General features: G+C 41.4%; 2 protein-coding genes across 8 annotated transcripts in view; one reads left to right on the plus strand and one right to left on the minus strand.

Annotated features, from left to right (window-relative positions):
• LOC126481443 (metallophosphoesterase domain-containing protein 1) overlaps positions 1 to 19595 on the plus strand; it is an 83031-nt gene extending 63436 nt beyond the window's left edge. Inside the window, exons 4-5 of the mRNA XM_050105207.1 lie at positions 2322 to 2548; positions 19453 to 19595. Of these exons, the coding sequence (XP_049961164.1) occupies positions 2322 to 2548; positions 19453 to 19577 (352 nt within the window). The 3' untranslated portion in view covers positions 19578 to 19595. The remainder of the gene's footprint in view (positions 1 to 2321; positions 2549 to 19452) is intronic.
• Positions 19596 to 19622: 27 nt separating this feature from the next.
• The window catches only part of LOC126481442 (ribose-phosphate pyrophosphokinase 1), an 81769-nt gene continuing 78682 nt past the window's right edge, over positions 19623 to 22709 (minus strand). For 6 of the 7 annotated variants that reach the window (XM_050105202.1, XM_050105200.1, XM_050105203.1 and 3 more), the window contains one exon: positions 19623 to 20092. In XM_050105202.1, coding sequence (XP_049961159.1) covers positions 20000 to 20092 — 93 coding nt within the window. In that variant the 3' untranslated portion in view covers positions 19623 to 19999. The remainder of the gene's footprint in view (positions 20093 to 22709) is intronic. The other variant, XR_007587561.1, reaches the window with a different exon arrangement.

A 22709-nucleotide genomic window follows, 5' to 3' on the forward strand; every position in this document is an offset into this window, starting at 1 on the left:
GTTCCATTTGGCATTCCATCATAGTAAAAATAATGATAGCCTTTTTTGAATAACTGTAGAAATTCAAGAAAATAAACTTACAATTTAATGCTTGAGGATGGAGTTTGAACTCAGTGTTGGATGCTTAAAATTCATTTAATATTTATTGATATTTATTTACATTAGAGTATAGTTTTATGTTAAGAAGTTAAAATCACAGCACACTCACAGACTAAAATGTGTTTGCAAGGAACAGAGGCAAATAGGGTTTGCTCTAAGCAAGACACTTTTGCAGTTGTATAGGTCATGTTACTGTTCATTCCAAAAGGAGCAGAACATTTGGCATTAAAGACCACCAAATTTATTTTATATTTATTGTGGTAGAAAATAAATTCAGATACACCTCAGGGATGCTCCTAAGCAGGTAGCGTCTCAAATATTTTTAACTTTTGCTCACAAAAAGAGTATACAGCTTATAATAGAGAGGTATATTCATGTTATATGACTACTGTAGCACTAGTAAGCAGCTCAATAAATGTATTGAGCAGAGAAAGAGGTCTAAATGATATGGAGGCAGAAGAAATAGACGCTCTGCTGCTGGATAACTGGATACACAGGAATTCAGTGAAATGAAGACCATACTAATCATTAGAGATTCATATACTTAACAAAATATGCCCAAAGGCGGGCTTGTTTTCTTATATGCCATTCTAGCTGAAAGGATGACATTTTCAAACGCCTGTATTTGCTTAGTAGAGAAAAACTGTTCAGAAATGTCTACAGCCTTAGGATTAGAGCTACACAAAAAACATTCAATTTTATTATGTTGTTGCTTAGTGGCGCTGTATTGTAAAAACATAATTAATAAGCCAGAGGATCAGTTAGATCATGATAGCCACACCTGCTGACAGCATTTGAAATGGGGCTATGTAACTGCTGTTATGAGCTGTTAAACATTAAACTGCTAAATAAAGGAAATTCTTGTAAGCGCAATGAGTACTGTGTTGGCCCAGCTGAGATCTCTGGTGTTGTCAGGATGACAGTGTGTGCAGTGCGGTGGAGCAGGACAGTTGGTGCGTTGGATGCTAATGACACAACATTAGCGGAACAAGAATTCATTCATTAAAATTTACAGTCACATATTCTCTTCTGTGTCGGCACCCAGACTGCCGGTGGTGCTGTGTCACAACTTCAGAAGTTGCTGATGCTGTCTCAGTGAACTGCAATGGGCATCATCCTCAATTTGCAACTTACATAATCACAGTGGTATTGGGGTGGTAGGCATCATGGGCAAATGGTGTAGTCCATTTGACAGGCAAGGCAGACTCGGATGGAAACTGCAAATTACCAGAGCACCCTTGTTGACGTCAAAGTGGTTGTGATTAGGTGATCTCTCAGCAGCTTTGCCTGGTGTGGAGATTGTCCACAGCATAACCCATGCAGCAAGGAAGGTTGGGGATGTCGATGACTGCATATAAATATCATTTGGGGACAGCAGTGGTTAGCATGCATCCTGAATATTGGGACATGTCTATAACGCGTTAAGCACTATCAATTCAACTCAGCAAGCTGCAGGTAGAAGTCTCCAAGCCTTCTCATCAGTGGTTGCAAGGCCGGCAGCTCACAGCATCAGTCTAGTAGACCAGATAATGGCAGTCTCGGAGGTGGAAATCATCTGTGCACATTGCAGGCTTGGCTTCTTAGTTGGTTTAATGCAGCATAAACAATGAACACAAAAGCCCAGAAGTCTGAATATTTATTACTACTGGTTTGAGGCAGTGACATAATGTCTGGTCAGTGACAAGCAAATGTGTTCTGGACTCATCAGTGCTCTTCACCACACACTATTTCGCAAAAATGGCTTCAGGGCTTCAGCTTACTGTATCAGCAAGCTGATAGGTGTTCTTGTCAAACTTCTACTCTCCCATACTAAATCAATCTTAGCTGCTATAATGACATGATGGCTTCTTCTCACGTAGGTAACAAATCTGCCGAGTTTACACTTAAAGCTTCTTGCTCGCTCTGGGTGAGGCAATCTCTTCGGAACTTGTTCCAGGTTCCACAATGTTTGCTTTGTGCCTGTTTGATTTTGACATGAGGAGTTGGCTGGAGAGGACTTTGAAAACATTTTTTTACATTTTCTATAACATGTTACTGCTATGTAACAGTACTTTATTCAAAAACTGAAGAGTACTGAAGTTCAAATACCCAATGAAATTTAAATTTTTATTTATCGCTCAAAAAAATATCAGGATCTTTGAAAATGATGTAACAACATTCCATCTCCATTCACTTCTTCCTTATTCTTAAAATGAAACTAAGCGAATTTGAATTCTTCGCAGGCAGCCTGAATTTTGCAAGTGGGCCTTCAATGTCCCACGAGGAGCGCCATGTTTGGAGAAGTGGAATAAAATACCTGATGACACAGACATTCTTGTTACACACACACCACCAATTGGTCATGGTGATCTATGCTGCTCAGGTGTGCGTGCTGGCTGTGTGGAACTGCTAACAACTGTTCAGCAGAGAGTGAAGCCAAAATACCATGTTTTTGGACACATCCATGAAGGTAAAATTATTAAGTATATAATTACAAACATTTTAACCTGAACTCCAAAATCATTGCCCTCTTGAAACAGCTTTTATGAACACATTCATTTCAATTTGTAAGCATATATTATTAAACAGAAAATGCCTTCTAATAATTGTCAGTGTTAAATATGTCTAGTAAGTTGCTAATGATGTCATGCAAAGCAGTTTCATGCAAGGATAGGAGAAAATGCAAAGCAGTTTCATGCAAGGATAGGAGAAAAAAATAAAACACACACACACACACACACACACACACACACACACACTCTTTCTGCTAAATTGAGATGAATTTCCACAATTTGAAACAGTATTTGTCATGTTCTGTGAATGACAAATTAAAGTGAACTTTTTCTTTATTAATTTTTACAACAGTCATACTTCTTGTGTCAGCTATGTCCACCTTCAGTGCAGCACTTGAAAATTAGTATACAATCAACTATTAAGACAGAAATGTCATCATTACACAACAGCAATATAAAAGAATCTGAGCGAAGTACAGTAAGGTTCAAAGCTAAAAGAAAAAATAAGGACAAAATGTGAAGAAGGGTTGGAGAGGCAAAGAAGATGAGGAGTATACCCTTGTCTGTACTTGTGTGCCCATGCTTGAATCAAAAAATGCTGCTTGCAAAATGCTAAAGAAAGAAACAGTTAGGGGCATGAGAATCTACAGGTCTGTGAAGTAAAAAAATGGAACATGGTAAAGATATCCACATGTACATGACTACTCTGCAATTCACACTTAAACAGAGTGAGGTGGTGCAGTGGCTAGCACACTGTACTCGCATTCGGGAGGACGATGGTTCAATCCCACTTCCGGCCATCCTGATTTAGGTTTTCCGTGATTTCTCTAAATTGCTCTATTCAAATGCCGGGATGGTTCCTTTGAAAGGGCACGGCCGACTTCCTTCCCCGTCCTTCCCTAATCCGATGAGACTGATGACCTCGCTGTCTGGTCTTCTCCCCGAAACAATCCAACAATTCACACTTAAGTGCTTGGCAGAGAGTTCACAGTACCACTTTGATTTTTTCTTGACTGTTCCATGCGAGCTCTGATTTTTCTTGTTTTCTCACAATTGTGGTTTCTTCTTACACAGGTGGGAATCAACAAAATATCCTCACATTCAGGGGAGAGAGTTGGCGATTGAAATTTTTTGTAAAAATCTTGCCACACTGAGAAACACATTTCTTTTAATGGTTGCCACCCCAACTTGCTTATCATATCTGTTACATACTCTCCCCTATTTTGTGATAATGAAGATTGAGCTTTTACCATGTCCTCCATCAAATCTATATGGTAAAGAGCCCATACTGCACAACAATACTCCAGAAGAGGATGGACTAGTGTAGTGTATCATAGTGTAAGTAGTCTATTCAGTAGATTTGTTGCATCATCTAAGGGTTCTGTCAATAAAATACAGTCTTTGCTTCAACTTCTCAATAATGTTTTCTCTGCGAAGTACCAATTTCAGTTGTTCATGGTTGTAGTCACTAGGTATATAGTTGAATCAGTATATAGTTGAATCAATACAACATTTTAATTTGTATGGCTTATTGTGTAACTGAAATTTAACAGAATTTTTTTTAAGGAATGTGGATTGTGTAAATCATTTGTTAATATCACTTATGTTTCAATTGATGACTTCACAGCAGTTAGTATGAAATGTGACCGTTCTATCAAAAATCATGAATGCCACCACACAACATCCAATTTGATAAGAATATGCTTGTGAGGAACTGTGTCAGAAGCCTTCTGGAAATCTGGAATAAATTGGAGATCCCCTGTGGACAGAGCTCATTACTTCTTGTGAATATAGAGCCATTTGTGTTTCATGGGAACGATTTTCTGAATCCATACTGGCGTTGTCAGTAGAATGTTTTCGTGAAGGCATTTCATAGTGTTTGAACGCAGTATATGTTCCAAAACCCGACTGCAAATCAGTGTCAGTGACATGAGTCTAGAATTAAATGGATTTCTTCTGTTTCATTTTTTGTGTATTGGTGTTACCTGTGCAACTTTCCAGTCTTTAGATACAAAACTTTTGTCATGTGAGTGGTCGTATATGATTGCTAAAAATGGAGCTATTTCATCAGCATACTCTGAAAGGAAACCACCTAATTTACAAAGACCAGAAGACTTGCCTTTATTGATTGACATAAGTTGTTTCACTATACTGAGGGGGTCTACTAGTAAATTACTCATATCGGGGTAGCTGTCCTGGATTCAAATTCTGTAACATTTTCTGCATCTTCTTTGGTGAAGGAATTTCAGAAAACCGTTTAGTAACTCCGCTTTAGTGGCACTGTCATGGATAACATTACCATTGCTATCGTGCAGTGAAGGTATTGTGTCTTTGTGCTTGTATACTTTACATATGATGAGAATCTCTTATTTTCTGCCAGATTTTGAGACAATGTTTCATTAAGGAAACAACTGAAGACGTTTCACATTGAATTCTGTGTTTAATCTCGAGCTGCTGTAAAACTTAGCCAAACTTGGAGATTTTGTGATCTTTTAAATCTGGCATCTTATTTTGTTGCTTCTGCAGCAGTGTCCTACCCTGTCTTGTGTACCAAGGAGGATCTGTTCCGTCTCTTGTTTATTTGCTGTATATGAAACTCTCAATTGCTGTTAATACTATTTCTATGAATTTAAACCACATCTGGTCTTTGCTTAAGTAGTCAAGTTTGGGAGAAGTGGAGACTATCAGGAAGGTGGTAAACAAATTTCTGTCTGCATTTTTAAATAAGGCACCATATTTTATGTTTATTTTTTGTGGAACTGGATGTTACAGTATTCAGTCTTGTTACAATGACCTTGTTGTCAGGAATAGGGAGGGGTAACAGGCAGATAAGGAAAAGTGAGCTGTGAAGTCTAAGCATAGAAGTAGCATTATAAGTAATTACATCCCTTTAGCCTCTTTCTAAGCGAAGCCAGACTTTGTTCTAGAAACAAACTGGACACAGATGAGGTAAATGTTGTTATGCTGTATGGCAAGTCTTGCCTTAGGTACACTCTATATAAAACTGTGTGTGCAAGCCACTTATCAAAATTTGGTTTGTTATAGTAGTTGCTTCCTACAGCAATTTGGGGTATATTGGTGTTAAAACTGTTAGAAGATAATTTTCAGGTTTTATTTTGGAGTTGGACAGAGTACAAACAAGTGGTGATGCAGGCAAGGAGAAGGCAAGCAAGTTACAGGTTCCCTAATCAAGATCAGCAGTACTGGGAGCAGGTGTGTTGTTAAAGAAGAGTCATCCACAAATAAACCAGCTAAAATGTTTGCATTCAAATATTTCCTTTTTCACTTAATTGACTGTAAATTGCACCATAACCTGTGCTATTCATGGGAAAAGGAAAAATTTGAAGAATATTCCTTCATATCTATTACCTGATGACTACTTTTAAATTTATCCATTTAAGAGGAGAACACATACAGGGCAGTTCTATGTTGGCAGTGCTAATTTCCAAGGAGAAAACTATTTGGAAACAACTGTAACATGTATGAACTACTGCTCATGCATATTTCCAGAAATGGTGGTATATAAAAAAAAAGTTATTGTAAGAAAATACAATTTGTGTTTAATTCTATCCAGCAATTTTTACAGCTGATATTTTGTTGCTCCATATTTATCATCTGATTAATGGCTGCATGTGTCTCTCTTACAGATATTTTGAAAATCAGTATTTCATGCGTATGTCTCTCATTTGCAATTTGAATTGATTCCTAATCTCTTCAGAACATCAGCTTTTGATATTCCATAATTAGAAAATAGTTTCTAATACTCCAGTTTTGAAAGCGTAGTAGCACATGCACAACATTTTTGTTCCATGGTCCCACAGTTGAATTAAGACTTTCAGTGAGATTTTACGAAGATCCCTTAGGTGATCATTTGCAACATTGTTATGAGAGTTTTATAATGTTCGCAACGGCCACTAGAGAAGTGTTTATGAGACAGCTTTTCTCACCCGTAATCCATAATGGGTCCGTTATAATTTTCACGAAATTTGACATGTTGCAAACTTTGAACTTTTTTTTCTTCCATTGATCTTAAGGCAAGGGTGACAAAATCTTCTGTATTTTCCAGGATCTCCCGCATTACTTCACTTTTTTTATTTAATCCTCCTGGCTCCTCTATTGCCCATCAAATTCTTGCATATATTTCGTCAGTACTCACTGTTATGAATTTTAATCGAGTGAAGTACCATCCATAGTTGAGATTCCCTGAACGAAAGATTCAAAAAGTTTTCACATAATAATTGAAACTATTTTTTTCTGTTCGTGCTTCTGCGGAAAGAGTACTGTTTGGCTCTAGGTAATGTGAGGAGAGGAGAAAGAATGACATAGCCTATGTGTCTTGAGGGTTCATGAGAGAGGGAATACTTACTTGTTTCCCATTCATAACTGGCTTGCCTCATACCTATCAGCAACTATGGTATGAGTAATCAACGGACGTAACAAGGACTCACAAAAGTGGATTGTAGAGAAATTCACATTTAAACATACTTGTTATATTATTTATTGCTCCATTGACTCAGAAAACACAACAATATTTCACAACACTTCAAAAGAGATAGTACTGATGGGGTTCGTTTAAGTTGGCAGGAATCAAAAATGTAGGACAGTCAACATGAAATGTACTGATTTGTGTAGTCACTAGGCATCTAGTTTTCTAGTGCACAAAAGTCTGTGTGGTGAAAACAGGAACAGAAAAAGTTGGGTTAAAAGATTTAAAAATACAAAACAAATTAATATGCCAAACCTAAGTAAAACCATAGGCTTTGTATTAAACATCCCAGGATCTCTTGTGAGAAATAAGCATACTGATCAGAGAAACAATAGTACCCTAGAACTGATTAAATCAAAGTTTACCATTGAAATCCCCCCCAGGGGGTCCACAACTCTTTTGTGGATACGTGCGTAGCGAGCACGGGACCCCGAGCTAATGTGGCCCTCCTTCCTTTCCGGGCTGCATACCCTCCCTTTCCGCATCCTTCCCTGTCCCCCATCTTCACCCCCCCCCCCTCCCCCCCTCACCTCTGGCTCTTTCCTTCCCTTTCTCCTCCTCTGGGAGTATGATTTGTGCCTACGTCCGGAGACGGACGCTCGAAACTGTTACAAATTCCTTGCTTTCTATACTTGCCAGTCTTCGTCCTTCCTCTGTCCTTCTCTTTTCCTTCCCTCTTCTCTTTGCCCTTTTCTCCGCTTCGGTGTTTGAGACCCCTCTTCTTTCCTTTCCCTTTCTCTTTTTTCTTCCCTGTGCGTGTCTGAAGGCCGACCCATGCACTTCCATGTGTAGCCGGTGACGGGGCAACACGTAATTCCCCGCCCCGGGTAGACAGGTAGGACACGTACGTACCCCCTGGTAACGGCCAGGCCCAGGGAGGGGTGATTACCCGAGCTGATACCTTCCGAAAGTGCCGATTGGTCCCTCCGTCCGTTTGTCGGGAGGTGTGACCTGAGGTGTGAACAATCACCTAAGGCGGGAGTGCCCTCAGAGAGGGCCCCCACAAGGGAGGAGCGCGCCATCGGAGACGCCGGTAATCATGGGGGATTCTTCCGCAATGGTTTCCTCACCTTCCACTGTGTCTGCTCACAAGTGTAAGTTCACTGAGTCTCAGCCACAGACAGTTCTTCCATCGTTGCCGCAGTTCCTTGTTGTTTCTCCGTCTGACGAAGGTCACGACTTCTCCACGGTCAACCCTTTCGTTATTCAGAAAGATGTCGACGCAATTGCAGGTCCTGTAAAGTCTTGTTCCAGATTACGGAATGGCACCCTGTTGTTAGAAACAGTCAGTGCCCTCCAGCCACAAAAATTGCTGCGTACCTCACTACTACACACCTTCCCTGCCCGGGTGGAACCGCACCGTACTTTAAATTCCTCGCGTGGAGTCGTTTATATACGCTCCCTCGATGGATTGTCTGACGAAGAAATTCAGCACTACCTGTCTGACCAGGGCGTAACGGCTGTTCATAGGGTTATGAAAAGGGTTGACACGAACATCATTCCAACCCGCACTGTCTTCTTGACATTTGACAAAGTTCAACTCCCATCGAAAATCAAAGCAGGCTATGAGATAATTTTCATTCGCCCTTACGTCCCAAACCCTACGCGTTGCTATCAGTGTCAGCGGTTCAATCACACCAGCCAGTCCTGTTCCAATCCGGCCAAATGTGTTACGTGTGGCAAGGATGCCCATGAGGGTGCTTGTCCACCTCCATCCCCTCGCTGCATCAACTGTATGGGTGACCACGCTGCTTCCTCTCGAGATTGCCCCGTTTTTAAGGACGAAAAGCTCATCCAGGAAATTAGGGTGAAGGAAAAGGTGTCGACCTTTGCTGCTCGAAAATTATTCGCCAGTCGACAGCCCACCGTGCCTCAGACAGGAAAATACAGCACTGTCCTTGCTTCTCCTCGGCCAACAGAGGAGGCGGCCACGCAAACTTGCTACCTCACCTTTAGTGCCACGTCGCCCATTCAACCTCACCACTTTCGCCTGCCCACTCTCTGGCTCACCCTTCGTCGGGTTCTGCTAAATCTCGAGCCCAAAAGTCAGACACCAAGACTTCGAAAAAAGAGCATACTCGTGAAGAGTTTTTACGTACCGCAAATTCACAACCATCGGTTCCTCCTTCATCTAAACATCATACTTCCAAGAAGGCTACAAAGAAACCCAGTTCCTCACCTTCTCCGCTGAGGCGTGTCCCATCTACAGCACCACCTGGCGGAAATCGCCCTCGGCCGTCTTCTGTGTCGCCGAGGCGCACTGCTGGCGGGCGATCAACCGGCCGATCGCTGGTGGCAGGAGCTGCTCCTGACCAACCTATGGATCAGGATCTTCTGCTTTTGGCTGAATGCCGTTCCATGCTGTCGGTCGCAAGCTCTGAGCAGTCGTTGAGTTGACAGCGACCTTGGTCACATTCCTCCATTTTCTGTTCACCCTATGTCCATTATCCACTGGAATATCCGCAGTATTTGAGCCAATCGGGATGAATTGTCGATCCTCTTACGATCCTACTCGCCGGTCATCTTCTGTCTTCAGGAAACAAAGCTGCGTCCCCATGACCGCTTCGTTCTCCCTCATTTTCAGTCCGTCCGATATGATCTCCCCTCTGTTGAAGGCACTCCAGCACATGGAGGACTCATGATTCTTCTCCATGAAACTCTCCATTATCACCCAATCCATTTAAACACTTCCTTCCAAGCTGTCGCCGTCCGTCTTTCCCTTTCCGGATACACGTTCTCTCTTCGTACTGTATACATTCCATCGTCCACACCAATGGCACGAGCTGATCTCCTTCATCTTCTTGGTCAGCTACCACCCCCCTATTTGCTGGTTGGGGACTTCAATGCCCACCACCCGCTTTGGGGATCTCCACATCCTTGTCCACGTGGCTCACTATTGCTAGACGTCTTCCACCAAGCGGATCTAGTTTGCCTCAACACTGGGGTCCCTACATTTTTGTCTGCCTCCACGACAAATTTATCTCATTTGGACCTTGCGGTCGGTACTGTTCCGCTAGCTCGGCGCTTCGAATGGTTCGCCCTTGATGATACACACTCGAGTGACCACTTTCCATGTGTCCTTAGACTGCAGCCTCAACTGCCATACATACGCTGGAAGTTTGCCCAAGGTGATTGGACACTTTTTTCGTCTCTAGCGACATTCGATGACCGTCACTTTCCCAGCGTCGACGATGAGGTCACACATATTACCGACGTTATTCTTACAGCTGCGAAACATTCAATACCACGCACCTCCGAATTGCCCCGGCGCCCCCCAATTCCTTGGTGGAACGAGGCATGCCGTGATGCAATACGTGAGCGGCGACGTGCTCTCCGCGTTTTCCGCCACCATCCTACTTTGGCCAACTATATCCGCTATGCCGTCGCGTCATCCGCGATAGCAAGAAGGCAAGCTGGAAATTCTTTATTAGCTCATTTAACACCTTCACTCCCTCCTCGGAAGTTTGGAGTCGGCTTCGACGGTTCTCAGGCGCGCCTAGTTTCTCCCCAGTCTCTGGGCTCACTGTTGCGCATGACACATTAGTGGACCCCGTCGCAATTTCTAACTCGTTGGGTTAGCACTTTGCTGAGATTTCGAGCTCTTCAAATTACCCGCCAGCGTTTCTCCCGAAGAAACGTGCAGCGGAAGTGCGATCTCTTGCTTTCTCCTCTCAAAATCGCGAAAGCTACAATACTGTTTTCTCCATGCGGGAACTCCAACATGCACTCTCTTCTTCTCGCTCCTCTGCCCCAGGACCGGATGGTATCCACATCCAAATGTTGCTGCATTTATCAACCCATAGTCTGCATTACCTTCTTCGCCTTTATAATCGAATTTGGACCGACAGTACTTTTCCCAGACGATGGCGGGAAGCTATCGTCGTTCCTGTTCCGAAACCTGGAAAGGACAAACATCTCCCCTCTAGCCATCGCCCCATTTCTCTCACGAGTAATGTCTGTAAGGTTTTGGAGCGTATGGTGAATTACCGTTTAGCGTGGTGGCTGGAATCCCGCAGTCTTTTAACACCTGCCCAATGCAGATTCCGAAAGCATCGTTCTGCAGTTGACCATCTTGTTGCTCTCTCCACTTATATCATGAACAATTTTCTCCTGAAACGCCAAACAGTAGCAATATTTTTTGATCTGGAGAGAGCATACGATACCTGTTGGAGGACAGGCATCCTCCGCACACTGTTCTCTTGGGGCTTTCGAGGTCGGCTGCCCCTTTTTCTTCGCGAATTTATGGCAGAGCGCACATTTAGGGTGCGGGTGAACACTACTCTCTCCCGTACTTTCTCCCAAGAAAACGGGGTACCCCAGGACTCCGTGCTGAGTGTTGTACTGTTTGCCATTGCCATCAATCCAATTATGGATTGTCTCCTTCCTGATGTCTCGGGCTTTCTCTTTGTGGACGATTTTGCGATCTACTACAGCTCTCAACGGACCAGCCTTCTTGAACGACGTCTTCAAGGATGTCTCGATCGCCTCCACTCTTGGAGCATTGAAACCGGCTTCTGTTTTTCTCCCAGTAAGACCGTTTGTGTTAATTTTTGGCGATGTAAGGAGTTTCTTCCGCCCTCCTTACATCTAGGTCCTGTCAACCTTCCGTTTTCAAACATCGCTAAATTCTTGGGTCTTATGTTTGACAAAAAACTGTGCTGGTCCTCCCACGTTTCCTATCTTTCGGCTCGCTGTCTGCGATCCCTTAACACCCTCCGTGTCCTTAATGGTACCTCCTGGGGAGCGGACTGAGTGGTCCTTCTCCGCCTCTATTGCGCCTTAGTGCGCTCGAAATTGGACTATGGAAGCATAGTCTACTCCTCTGCTCGGCCGTCTATTCTTCAGCGTCTCGACTCTATCCACCACCGTGGATTACGTTTAGTGTCTGGAGCTTTTTACACCAGCCCTGTGGAAAGCCTTTATGCTGAGACTGCTGAACCTCCGCTGTCCAATCGGCGAGCAGTCCTTCTGAGTCGTTATGCTATTCATCTGTCTACCATGCCTGCTAATCCAGCCCATGACCTTTTTTTCGATGCCTCCTTTGATGTAGGGTATGCAGGCTGCCCCTCCTCCCTACTACCACCGGGAGTCCGCTTCCGTCAACTGCTCCATTCTCTTTCCTTCCGCTTTCCTAAAACCTTCTTGACAACTTGGGGTACAGCACCGCCTTGGCTCCGTCCCCAGATCTGCCTGCTCCGTGACCTTTGTCGATTCCCCAAGGATGGTACCCCTTCACTTGTTTATCGTCGGGCATTTGCTGCTCTATGTGCACAAATGACAGACGCCACATTTATTTACACCGATGGCTCGAAAACATCGTTAGGTGTAGGGAGTGCCTATATTGTTGGCGACACCCCAAATCACTTTCAGCTTCCCGACCAGTGTTCGGTTTATACTGCGGAGCTTTACGCTGTTCTCCAGGCTGTCCACTACATCCGCCGCCATCAGCGGATACAGTATGTTATTTGCTCAGATTCTCTCAGCTCTCTCCTCAGTCTCCAAGCTCTTTACCCTGTCCACCCTCTGGTGCAATGGATTCAGGACTGTCTGCGCTTGCTCCACATGGGGGGCGCTTCGGTGGCGTTCCTCTGGCTCCCGGGACACGCTGGTATCTGTGGGAATGAGGCGGCCGATACAGCGGCCAAGGCTGCAGTCTCTCTTTTTCGGCCAGCTATTCAGTCGATTCCCTTCACCGATGTACGGAGCGTTTTATGTCGTCGAGTTGTTCTTTTATGGTACGCACATTGGTCGACACTTCCCCATAATAAATTGCGGGACGTGAAAGCTCTTCCTTGTGCTTGGACCTCTTCCTCCCGAACGCGTCGTCGGGAGGAGGTAATTTTAACTAGACTCCAGATAGGGCACTGTCTTTTTAGCCATCGAAATCTTTTAAGCGGCGATCCTCCCCCACTCTGTCCCCACTGCTCTCAGCTGTGGACGGTAAGACACCTTTTAATTGAGTGCCCCTATTTTAATCCGTTACGCTCCCGTCTACAGCTATCGCCTGATATATCATCGATTTTAGCAGATGACACATGCTCAGCCGACCGCGTTCTCAAGTTTATTAGTGCCAGTGAAATGACGTCAGTCATTTGAAGCTTTTTTTGGGGACAACCAACACCTTTCTGTAGTGGATTTTTAAGCCTTCCTTCTGCTTTTAGTTTCTCCAATTTTATGAATTTCATTCCCATTGCTGCTGGTTTTCAATTTCGGTTTTTTACTGTTTCCTAAGTCACGAACCGGGCGCTAATGACCATAGCAGTTTTGCGCCCTAAAACCAAAACAAACAAACCATTGAAATCAGTTTCGATTATAATTGCAAGGGATTTTTTAAATTCGTGCAGGAAGATAAAAAGCTGCAGAGATCTGGAGATTCTGTAAAGAAGTACTTGTATGGTAAATACAATATATAGGCCTATGTGTAAATTTGTTAAAGATGATTGTGATTATGTTTGTCTATTACATGCCTTGAAGAAACATTTTCATTAAATTATATCCATTTTTCATTCCATAGATGCAAAAATGAGCAATTCCTTTTAGGAGTGGAGCATGACAGAAAACATAATGTAACATATTTAGAACACTTGATATGCCAGTTTCTGTATTTATATCTTTATTTATATCTTTGTCACACATTCCAAGGAAATAGGATGTAGTTACACAATTCGAATTTATTGTGACAGTTTTCCTTAAACTGTCCCTTCATGCTAGTTATGACTATCAGATCAAATATTTTCTGGACATGGCTGTCCTTGACATTAGAGTGGTGATATGAATGTCTCCTGTACACAGATTTCTGAAAACACTCTGCTGCCTCTATCACCTGTCTACATGACACCTCTGACAGTGAGAAATTGACAGCATTTAGGGCACTAGCCTCCACCACTTGTCCACTGGGTCCAGTTTCCCCGTTCCCCATATCAAATGCCTCTGGTTTCAGAACGCATCTAACAAACAATGCCAATATTTGATTTCCAAAAATATTTTAGTGCTTGCATTTCAGTTGTGCGACTGGATTTTTGATTTTCTTTGAGAAAGGTCCAGTTCATAGTAATTGAACGAAGGTCATGGAGTAAAACAGAAGTAATATCTGGTTTTCCCCCAGGAAGTGTTATAAGGCTACTGCTATTCCTGATTTACATAAATGATTTACGAGACAATCTGAGCACACGTCAATCCATTCCTGATCTATATAAATGATTTAGGAGGCAGTCTGAGTAACCCTGTTAGGTTGTTTGCAGATGATGCTGTCAGTTACCATATCGTAAAGATATCAGGTGATCAAAACCAGTTGCTGAATGATTTAGACAATATAAGTGACAATTGACTCTAAATAATGAAAAGTGTTAAGTCATCTACTTTGCTGTACTATTTATTTATTTACTCTTAGTGATACAAGTTATACGATGAGATCATTTCGATGTTTTGCCAATGTTAAGCATACATCTTGGCCGGTATGACATGTCCATATGGCATCTTGGAGCATAAATGTCTTTTTGTTATGATGTGATCACATTATTTATATGTTTACTTTTTATTTGGATGTTCTTATAAAATTATTTTTGGGCAGCTTAACCTCCAGTAAAGCTGTCAAAATATCTTTATAAGATCATGCAAGTAAAAAAAGTAAACTTATAAACAATGTGATCATATCATAATACCAAGACAACCGACATTTACACTCCAAGATGCCATATGGACAACATCATAAACTTAAACATAACCTGATAATGGCAAAATCCCAAAACGAGCTTGTTGTGTAAGTAAGTATACTGATGAGCCAAAGCATTATGACCACTGCCCACCACGACATTGGATGCCACCTCGTGACATGGTAAGAAAAGTATGTAAGTGGAGCAGACGCAGACAGGAGATGGAGATCACTCTAGCAAAGGTATGAGCTGCAAATGGGGAAATCCATTGAGATAACTAACTTTCACAAAGGGCAGATTGTTATTACACAGAGCTTATGAACGAGCATTTACAGAAAGAGGTAGGACTGCAAAACTACAGCACTAAATGGTTGGACATCCATGACTTTTCACAGAATGTGGGTTTTGGAGGCTTGTCTGCTGTATAAAGTAGGATACTGGTGATCTGTGACATCTCCGCTGAAAGAGCACAGTGCTGGTGCACGCACGGGTGTTTTGGAGTACACGGTTCATCATATATTATTGAACATGGAGCTCCACAGCATATGTTCACATGTTGACCCAAGGACATCATCAGTTACAGTTGCAATGTGTACAGGATGACACCATTGGGACTTGACTGTTGATCACATTTTTGTTACAGTAAGTCAACGGTCATCTCCACAAGCGCAGTTGTTGAGATGAATGGTTGCTCCACACGTGCAGTGTGCCACAGACACAGGTTGTTGGGAGCAGTATTATGCTATGGGAGACTTTATCCTGCACTTCCATGGGACCTTTGGTAGTAATCGAAGACTTGCTGACAGGTGTAATCCATCTGCCTCCCTTCAAGCTCGATGTCTTCTGCAATGATGTCATGTTTCAGCAGTATAATTGTCTTGGAGGCAGATATGTGCTACAGTGGTTTGAGGAGCATTACAGTGAAATCATGTTGATGTCTCAGTGACCAAATTCACCTGTGTAAATCCTATGGAATCCATCTGGGCCACTATCAGGTGCCATGACCGTGTATGCAAATCAGTGGCCCATTACCTGTGCATAGACATCTAATACCACGTAAATCCAACAAACTGTCGGATCCCCGATACAGGGAATCGGTGATGTATTTCGTTTCAAAGACAGACAAACAGGCTACGAAGCAGGTGGTCATAATGTTTTGGGTCATCAGTGTAAATAAATAGTGCAACAAAAAACTTTTACTTAAAATAAAATGTACCCTTTAGAGATTACAATCATGAATAACTTAAATTAGAATGATCACACAGATAATATGGGGAAAGTAAACCAAAGATGGCAATTTATTGGTAGAACACGGAGAGAGTGCAACAGTTCTAGTGCAAGAGATTGCTTACACTGTACTTATCTGCCCTCTTCTGGAGTACTGCTATGCAGGGGGTGTGTGTGTGTGTGTGTGTGTGTGTGTGTGTGTGTGTGTGTGTGTGTGTGTGTGTGTGTGTAGGACATCAAAAAAGTTCAAAGGAGGGCAGTCATTTTGTATTATCGCGAAACACGGGAGAGAGTGCCACAGACATGTGTGAATTGGGGGTGGCCATAATGAAAAAAAAACGGTTTTTGCTGTGGCAGGATCTTCTCCTCTGCCAAAATATTTTTTGTTTGCACCCATCTACATAAGGAGGAATAATCATCATCATCATATAATAGAAATCAGAGTTCGTATAGAACTTGTTTTTCCTGCATGCTGTTAGTGAGTGTAACAGAAGAGAAATAACATTGTCATTCTATGAACCCTCTGCCTGGCACATAATTGTGAACTGCAGAGGAATTGTGTATATGTTTTTTCTATCATTCGTTACGTTTTTGGGGGAATCTTCTTCGCAGTTCATATATCGGAGAGGAGCTGTTGCTGCTTTCATAATTGTCACACGTGACCATAACAGCTGAACCATTGCCTTTATTATAAAGGGGGGAAGTTGTTTTTGTACATATTGAAAATGTACATTGTCATATAACTTTGAACTTAAACCAGATATAATTTCTGAACATCGTTCAACTACTTGTTTTACTATTACTTTCCAAATATTTTCATCGCTGCAAAGGAAGACACTTATTTAATGTATGCATCTTCTTCCAAGAAAACATCTAGAAAAAAGTTCCCAGAGGTTAGGGACTTCTTTAATGTAAAGGTTGTTCACTTGTCAGTGTGTACAGGAGATATTAAACATTTCTGTCATGTAACTTGTGTACATATGTGTCCTAAAAAAATCTACAGAAATGGGGTATTGTCCTCTTGCAAATAATAGCAGATTGAACTTTGTAACTTACAAGGGAACCTCCATATCGCACCCTCCTCAGATTTAGTTATAAGTTGGCATAGTGGATAGGCCTTGAAAAACTGGACACAGATCAATCGAGAAAACAGGAAGAAGTTGTGTGGAACTATGAAAAAAATAAGCAAAATATACAAACTGAGTAGTCCATGCGAAGATAGGCAACATGAAGGATATTCTGAGGTCAGGAGCGCCATGGTCCTGTGGTTAGCGTGAGCAGCTGTGGAACGAGAGGTCCTTGGTTCAAGTCTTCCTTACAGCATAAAATTTTATTTTTTATTTTCAGACAATTATCAAAGTTCAGGCACTCGCACATAATCAACTTCGCTCTCCAAAATTCCAGGACATGTTCAGATTTGCTTGGACATACGCAGGATTTGACGGTCTACACACAGAAAAATTTGAAAACGTTAAAAACATATTTTGACAGAGCACAGGGAAAAGTGTGCGACTGTGAAACTGTTGGATTCATTTGTTGCAGTTTATGTGACAAACTCTTATGTTTTCATCACTTTTTTGGGAGTAATCCTCACATCCACAATAAAACCTAAATCGGGCAATGTAGAAGAATCTTTTTACCCATTCGCCAAGTGTACAAGTTAGGTGGGTTGACAACATATTCCTGTCATGTGACGCACGATCAAATGTTTTCAGTTCCCATTGGAGAGGCACGTCCTTTCGTCTACTAATCGCACGGTTTTGCGGTGCGGTCGCAAAACACAGACACTAAACTTATTACAGTGAACAGAGACGTCAATGAACGAATGGGCGGACCATAACTTTGCGAAAATAAAAACTTTTCACTTGAGAGGAGACTTGAACTAAGGACCTCTCGTCCCGCAGCTGCTCACGCTAACCACAGTGCTCCTGAGTTCAGATTATCCTTTATGTTGCCTATCTTCGCATGGACTCATTTAGTATATTTTGCTTATTTTTTCATAGTTCCACACAACTTCCTGTTTTCTCGATTGATCTGTATTCAGTTCTTCAAGCCCTATCCACTGTGCCAACTTATAACTAAATCTGAGGAGGGGTGCGATGGGGACGTTCCCTTGTTAGTGGCTTCAATCTCAAGTCTACTGCAATCATTTTTCTAGTAATTCTCTATTTTTTCCCCATCAAATGATTGGTCAGTTAATATTTATTTGGTGCAACACACACTTTGATCAGCATCTTCCATTATTTCACCAAACTGAATCTTCATTATAGATTAACTGCATTTTGGACTGAATCTTAAATGCAGACCATTTGTCTCTAATGGGTTTTTATGGACCATCTGAGTAATCAACACACGTAATCCACCAGTCCATACCTTCTTTCTCCTTATATGTCTGACTTACAGTAATGACCAAACATTATGTTGTAGTAAAATGTAAAAACTTATAAAGGAGAGAGAGAGAGAAAAAGGGTTGTCTACGTGTCTTCTCCTAAATTACGAAAATTATGTTATCATCAATATAGTACTCCACAAAACTAACCTTACTGCTGACTCAACTATGTAGAGTTGGACATGTAAAAATTGTAGTCCTGTTTTGAGATGTTAGCAATGATTTTTAGTCACAAGTTTTACATATAGAAGAGCTAACCAAGGACTACATCTTTAACAGTACTCAGTATTTGTTTCGATACACCTTAATAGATAAAAGATGAACACCATCCCTATTATGGTTTGTGCACTCCCAGTTTTGAATTGCTGGAACCAACCAATCATTCATTCAAAACTTGCTTAAAGGGACAAGTAACTATCCACCAAGATGAATGGCCACTGTGGCCAGGTGGACCACCCTGTTACACAAAATGCTCAATAGCAGTGGCTGCTTCACAACTAGGGCCATCTGGATCCACAGTAACCTACTGCCTCCAGTCCCTCACCCTCATTGTGCACTGATCTTTCACCTTCCCTTCCTCAGCCTCGTGACACTACAGTTCCACCAGGCAGCACTGTTTCCTGCACCCTCATTCTGTTTCGGATTGTTGTTCCCAGTCAGTGCATTTCTGTCTGGCCTAAACAGCTAGATATATTCTAAATTGGGAAAGAAAATCTTCACTTTAGGGATAAAATTACACCTACTTGTATGACTACATTGTATATTCAGCTTACACACTGAAATTATACGAGTTTATGTCTGCCAACAGTACTACTATTCAGTGAGTTGTCATGACTTGGCTGCCACTGTTCTACACTATGGCCAACTTTTAGCAAATTTAAAAGGAAATTTTATTTTTCTTATGATAATCCTGTTCCAGATAAACGAAACCTTGTCCTTGACAAAACAGGTTTCACAGTATTAAGCTACCACAATTACTATTAACATGTCGAAACAGCCACAATTGTTTACAGCAGTCAACTCATTAGAAGTTAACTGAATTTGCTGAAATCAAATAATGTATTCCATGTGTTATACTGTTTTACATCCATTGTTATTTTGTTTCAGGTTATGGAATTACATCAGATGGAAAAGTTATTTACATCAATGCATCAACATGTGATATAAATTACCTCCCCACAAACCCCCCAATTGTATTTGATGTGTCTTTACCACAGTCTGTAAATAAATGAATATATAGTATATGGTATACTCCACGAGAGTTATAACAAGGAAAGGAATATAAGAACTGATATTTATTCAGCAGACGAAGTATAAGTAAAATGATACAAAGTGTACAACAATGCATATAAAAACATCTTTAGACAGTTCATTTTAAACAGAATAACTGTTAAGTCATCACATACACAAAATAAGTTTGCTGACAAGCAATCAATTACAAGGTTTCTCAAATGTTCTTTGTAAAAGACAGGTCTCAAATAAAACTGAAAGCCAGCTTATTACAACTATGAACAATATTCTCTTTATTGATTCCTCAGTAATTATCTACTTTTGGTTATGAAATTAAGTATCTATACAGAATTTCAATATGTAAAGAAATGAGATTCTTTTATAACCTCGCTCAACATTCCATGTCCACAGTATCTATATTTCTTCAGTATGGTACATTTGAAAATAGATACGATACTGATTCTCCATTGTGTGTCCTACGGACTGCTTCAGCAAACATCATTGACACATCAATGCACTGCAACAGACAAAGAGCACAGAACTTTATTTCTGTTATGACTAACCTCTTGGGAAATACTGTCACTGATAAATTTTAAAGCTGACTTAATTATTTCTGTAAGTGGCAGATATGGCTAATAATTATCTACTGAATTAAAGTTACAGTTAATTAAGAGGGTATTGTAAGTGTGGAAAGTAATCATAACTGAAAACCAGTAAAGGCAATCTACAACCAATCAGGGAAAGAAACTTTTGTTAAAGTCCTTTCAAACATTTTTTCAGGTTTCCATTGGACCCCATTGTTTCCCTTCTCACAGGTATGCCATAAGATTACTCAGTCATGGCCTTATTGGCAGCCTGCCTGACCCTAAGCACTGCTACCTGCTGTGCAAACCCTCATCAAATTCCAATGAATAACCTATAAGATTTGTCTGCTTCTATCAAACTTCCTACGAATCTTAGTTTCTCATTCTCATGCACACATTAAGCTCCTCTACAAAACTACACTGCAGTTCATAAGTGATTGGTAGAGGTTTCGCACACTCCACAGCAGAATGAAAATGTCATTCTGGCTTAACTCTTTCTGTGTGAGCTACGATTTCTCTTATGATGATTATTTTTCCTCACACACACACACACACACACACACACACACACACACACACACACACACACACACACACAGAGAGAGAGAGAGAGAGAGAGAGAGAGAGAGAGAGAGAGAGAGAGAGAGAGAGAGAGAGGGAGAGAGGGAGAGAGAGAGAAGAAAAATGGCAACTAATATTTCCTGAAACAATCTCCCCATAATGAAATAGCTTTTGTTCTAATGACTACTAACCCAACTCTTATATCTGTGACATGCCCTCTATTTTGTGATTAAAAAAATTCAAAGAACAGCTTGTTCTCTGCCAACCCAATCTGAATAACCCCATACTGTGTGGCAGTACGCCAGAAGAGGATGGAGTAGTGTAGACAGTCTCTCTCATAGATTTGTCACATCTTGTAAGCACACTGCCAATAAATCAGTCTCTGGTTCACCTTCACATCATTTTCTATGTCATATTTAAATTGTTTGCAATTTCACAGAAATTTAAAGTATTCATTTTAGCACTCATTTGGGTGTCTTATTTATACTCAACTGCCACATTTTCATGGATGTCTTGTCTAAATCATCAATTGAAATGGTTTTGATCTTCTGATAACTTTCCTGTGCAATAAATGACAGCATCACCTGCACACAATCTACAAGGACTGCTGAGATTTACTCTTAAATTCTTTATGTCGATTACGAACAGCAGACGGCCTGCAACACTTCCTTGGGGACTGCCTGATTACCACTCCTGGGTGGTTGTGTTTGTGTGTTTTTTTTTTTGGGGGGGGGGGGGGGGGGGGGGGTGGGCTGCAAATTCACTCCACAACAGTCATCACTTGCACACTGTGTACATTAGGCCAGCAAAACAATATTTGCTGTTCTCTCAAGGACTCTGTTCAAGTCCCCTTAAGCCATCAGGATTTATGTTTCCTGTGGTTTCCCTAAATCATTCTACACATTTTGGCTAGGATGGTTCTTTTGAGAAGGCATAGCCGACTTCCTTCTCCACCTTCTCATAATATGAGCTTGTGCTCCACCTCTGATGATTCCATTGTCAACAAGAGGAACTCTGACCTTCCTTCCTTCCTTCCTTCGACTCAACTATTGTCTCCATCTGTGGTTGGAAGAGCAATTTGAGTACAACTGAACTGTTAAGTATCAACAAGTTTCTCACCTGCAATTGTCTTCTGCTGGCTGTTGTCATTGGTGCTTAAGTTTTGCTGTGGCTGACAGAAGGTCGGAGGGAAGGAGATTGATTGAGACCGGGAGGGGAGGGGGGGGGGGCGGAACCTGATGGATGGATCCCTGTTTGGCTAGAGAAATAGGTGTTTGTTTGCATGAACTGGTGTTGTTGCCATTTTGTTTCTCCCGTTTTCAGAATTAAACAATGGAAAATCTATGATGGGATGTAACAATATCACGAGAAGAAAAGTTGTTACTCACCTTATAGTGGAGATGCTGAGTTGCAGACAGGCACAACAAAAAGCCTCTTGCAATTATAGCCTTTGTCTATTAAGGCCTTCTTTAAAACACACACACACACACACACACACACACACACACACACACACACACACACACACACACACACCTATAACTGAGTCTTTTTGGTGAGTAGCATCTTCCCTTCTTATGATATTGTTTTCAGAATTAAAGTATTTAACATCCATGACATGTGCCTGGTTCCCCTATTTTGATGTCAACATCATGGTTGGTCCAGATTTCTCATTTTGCTTGTGTATACTTTGTCCAGCACTTTACTTCAACCTTTTGTATTTTATGTTGTTTTACTGATATTGCATGTGACATCTGTCCACTTGTTATCTATGTGTGTGTCCAATAACCATACATATTACTTGGAATTTTAATACTTCGAACTCTATCACTTCTTAAATGTAACTAAGTGAAAAGGAGCTTATTGTTATATAAAAGCATATAAGATTGCCATGTAGCATTTTGACCACAGAAAAAGGTCACTTCTATAATTGACACACTTTATGATGAAATTCCCTTACACTTGCATTGTTTTTGAGAAAAGATTATC

The sequence above is a fragment of the Schistocerca serialis genome, chromosome 5 (assembly GCF_023864345.2).
Source record: "Schistocerca serialis cubense isolate TAMUIC-IGC-003099 chromosome 5, iqSchSeri2.2, whole genome shotgun sequence".
Classification (NCBI taxonomy): Eukaryota; Metazoa; Arthropoda; class Insecta; order Orthoptera; family Acrididae; genus Schistocerca; species Schistocerca serialis.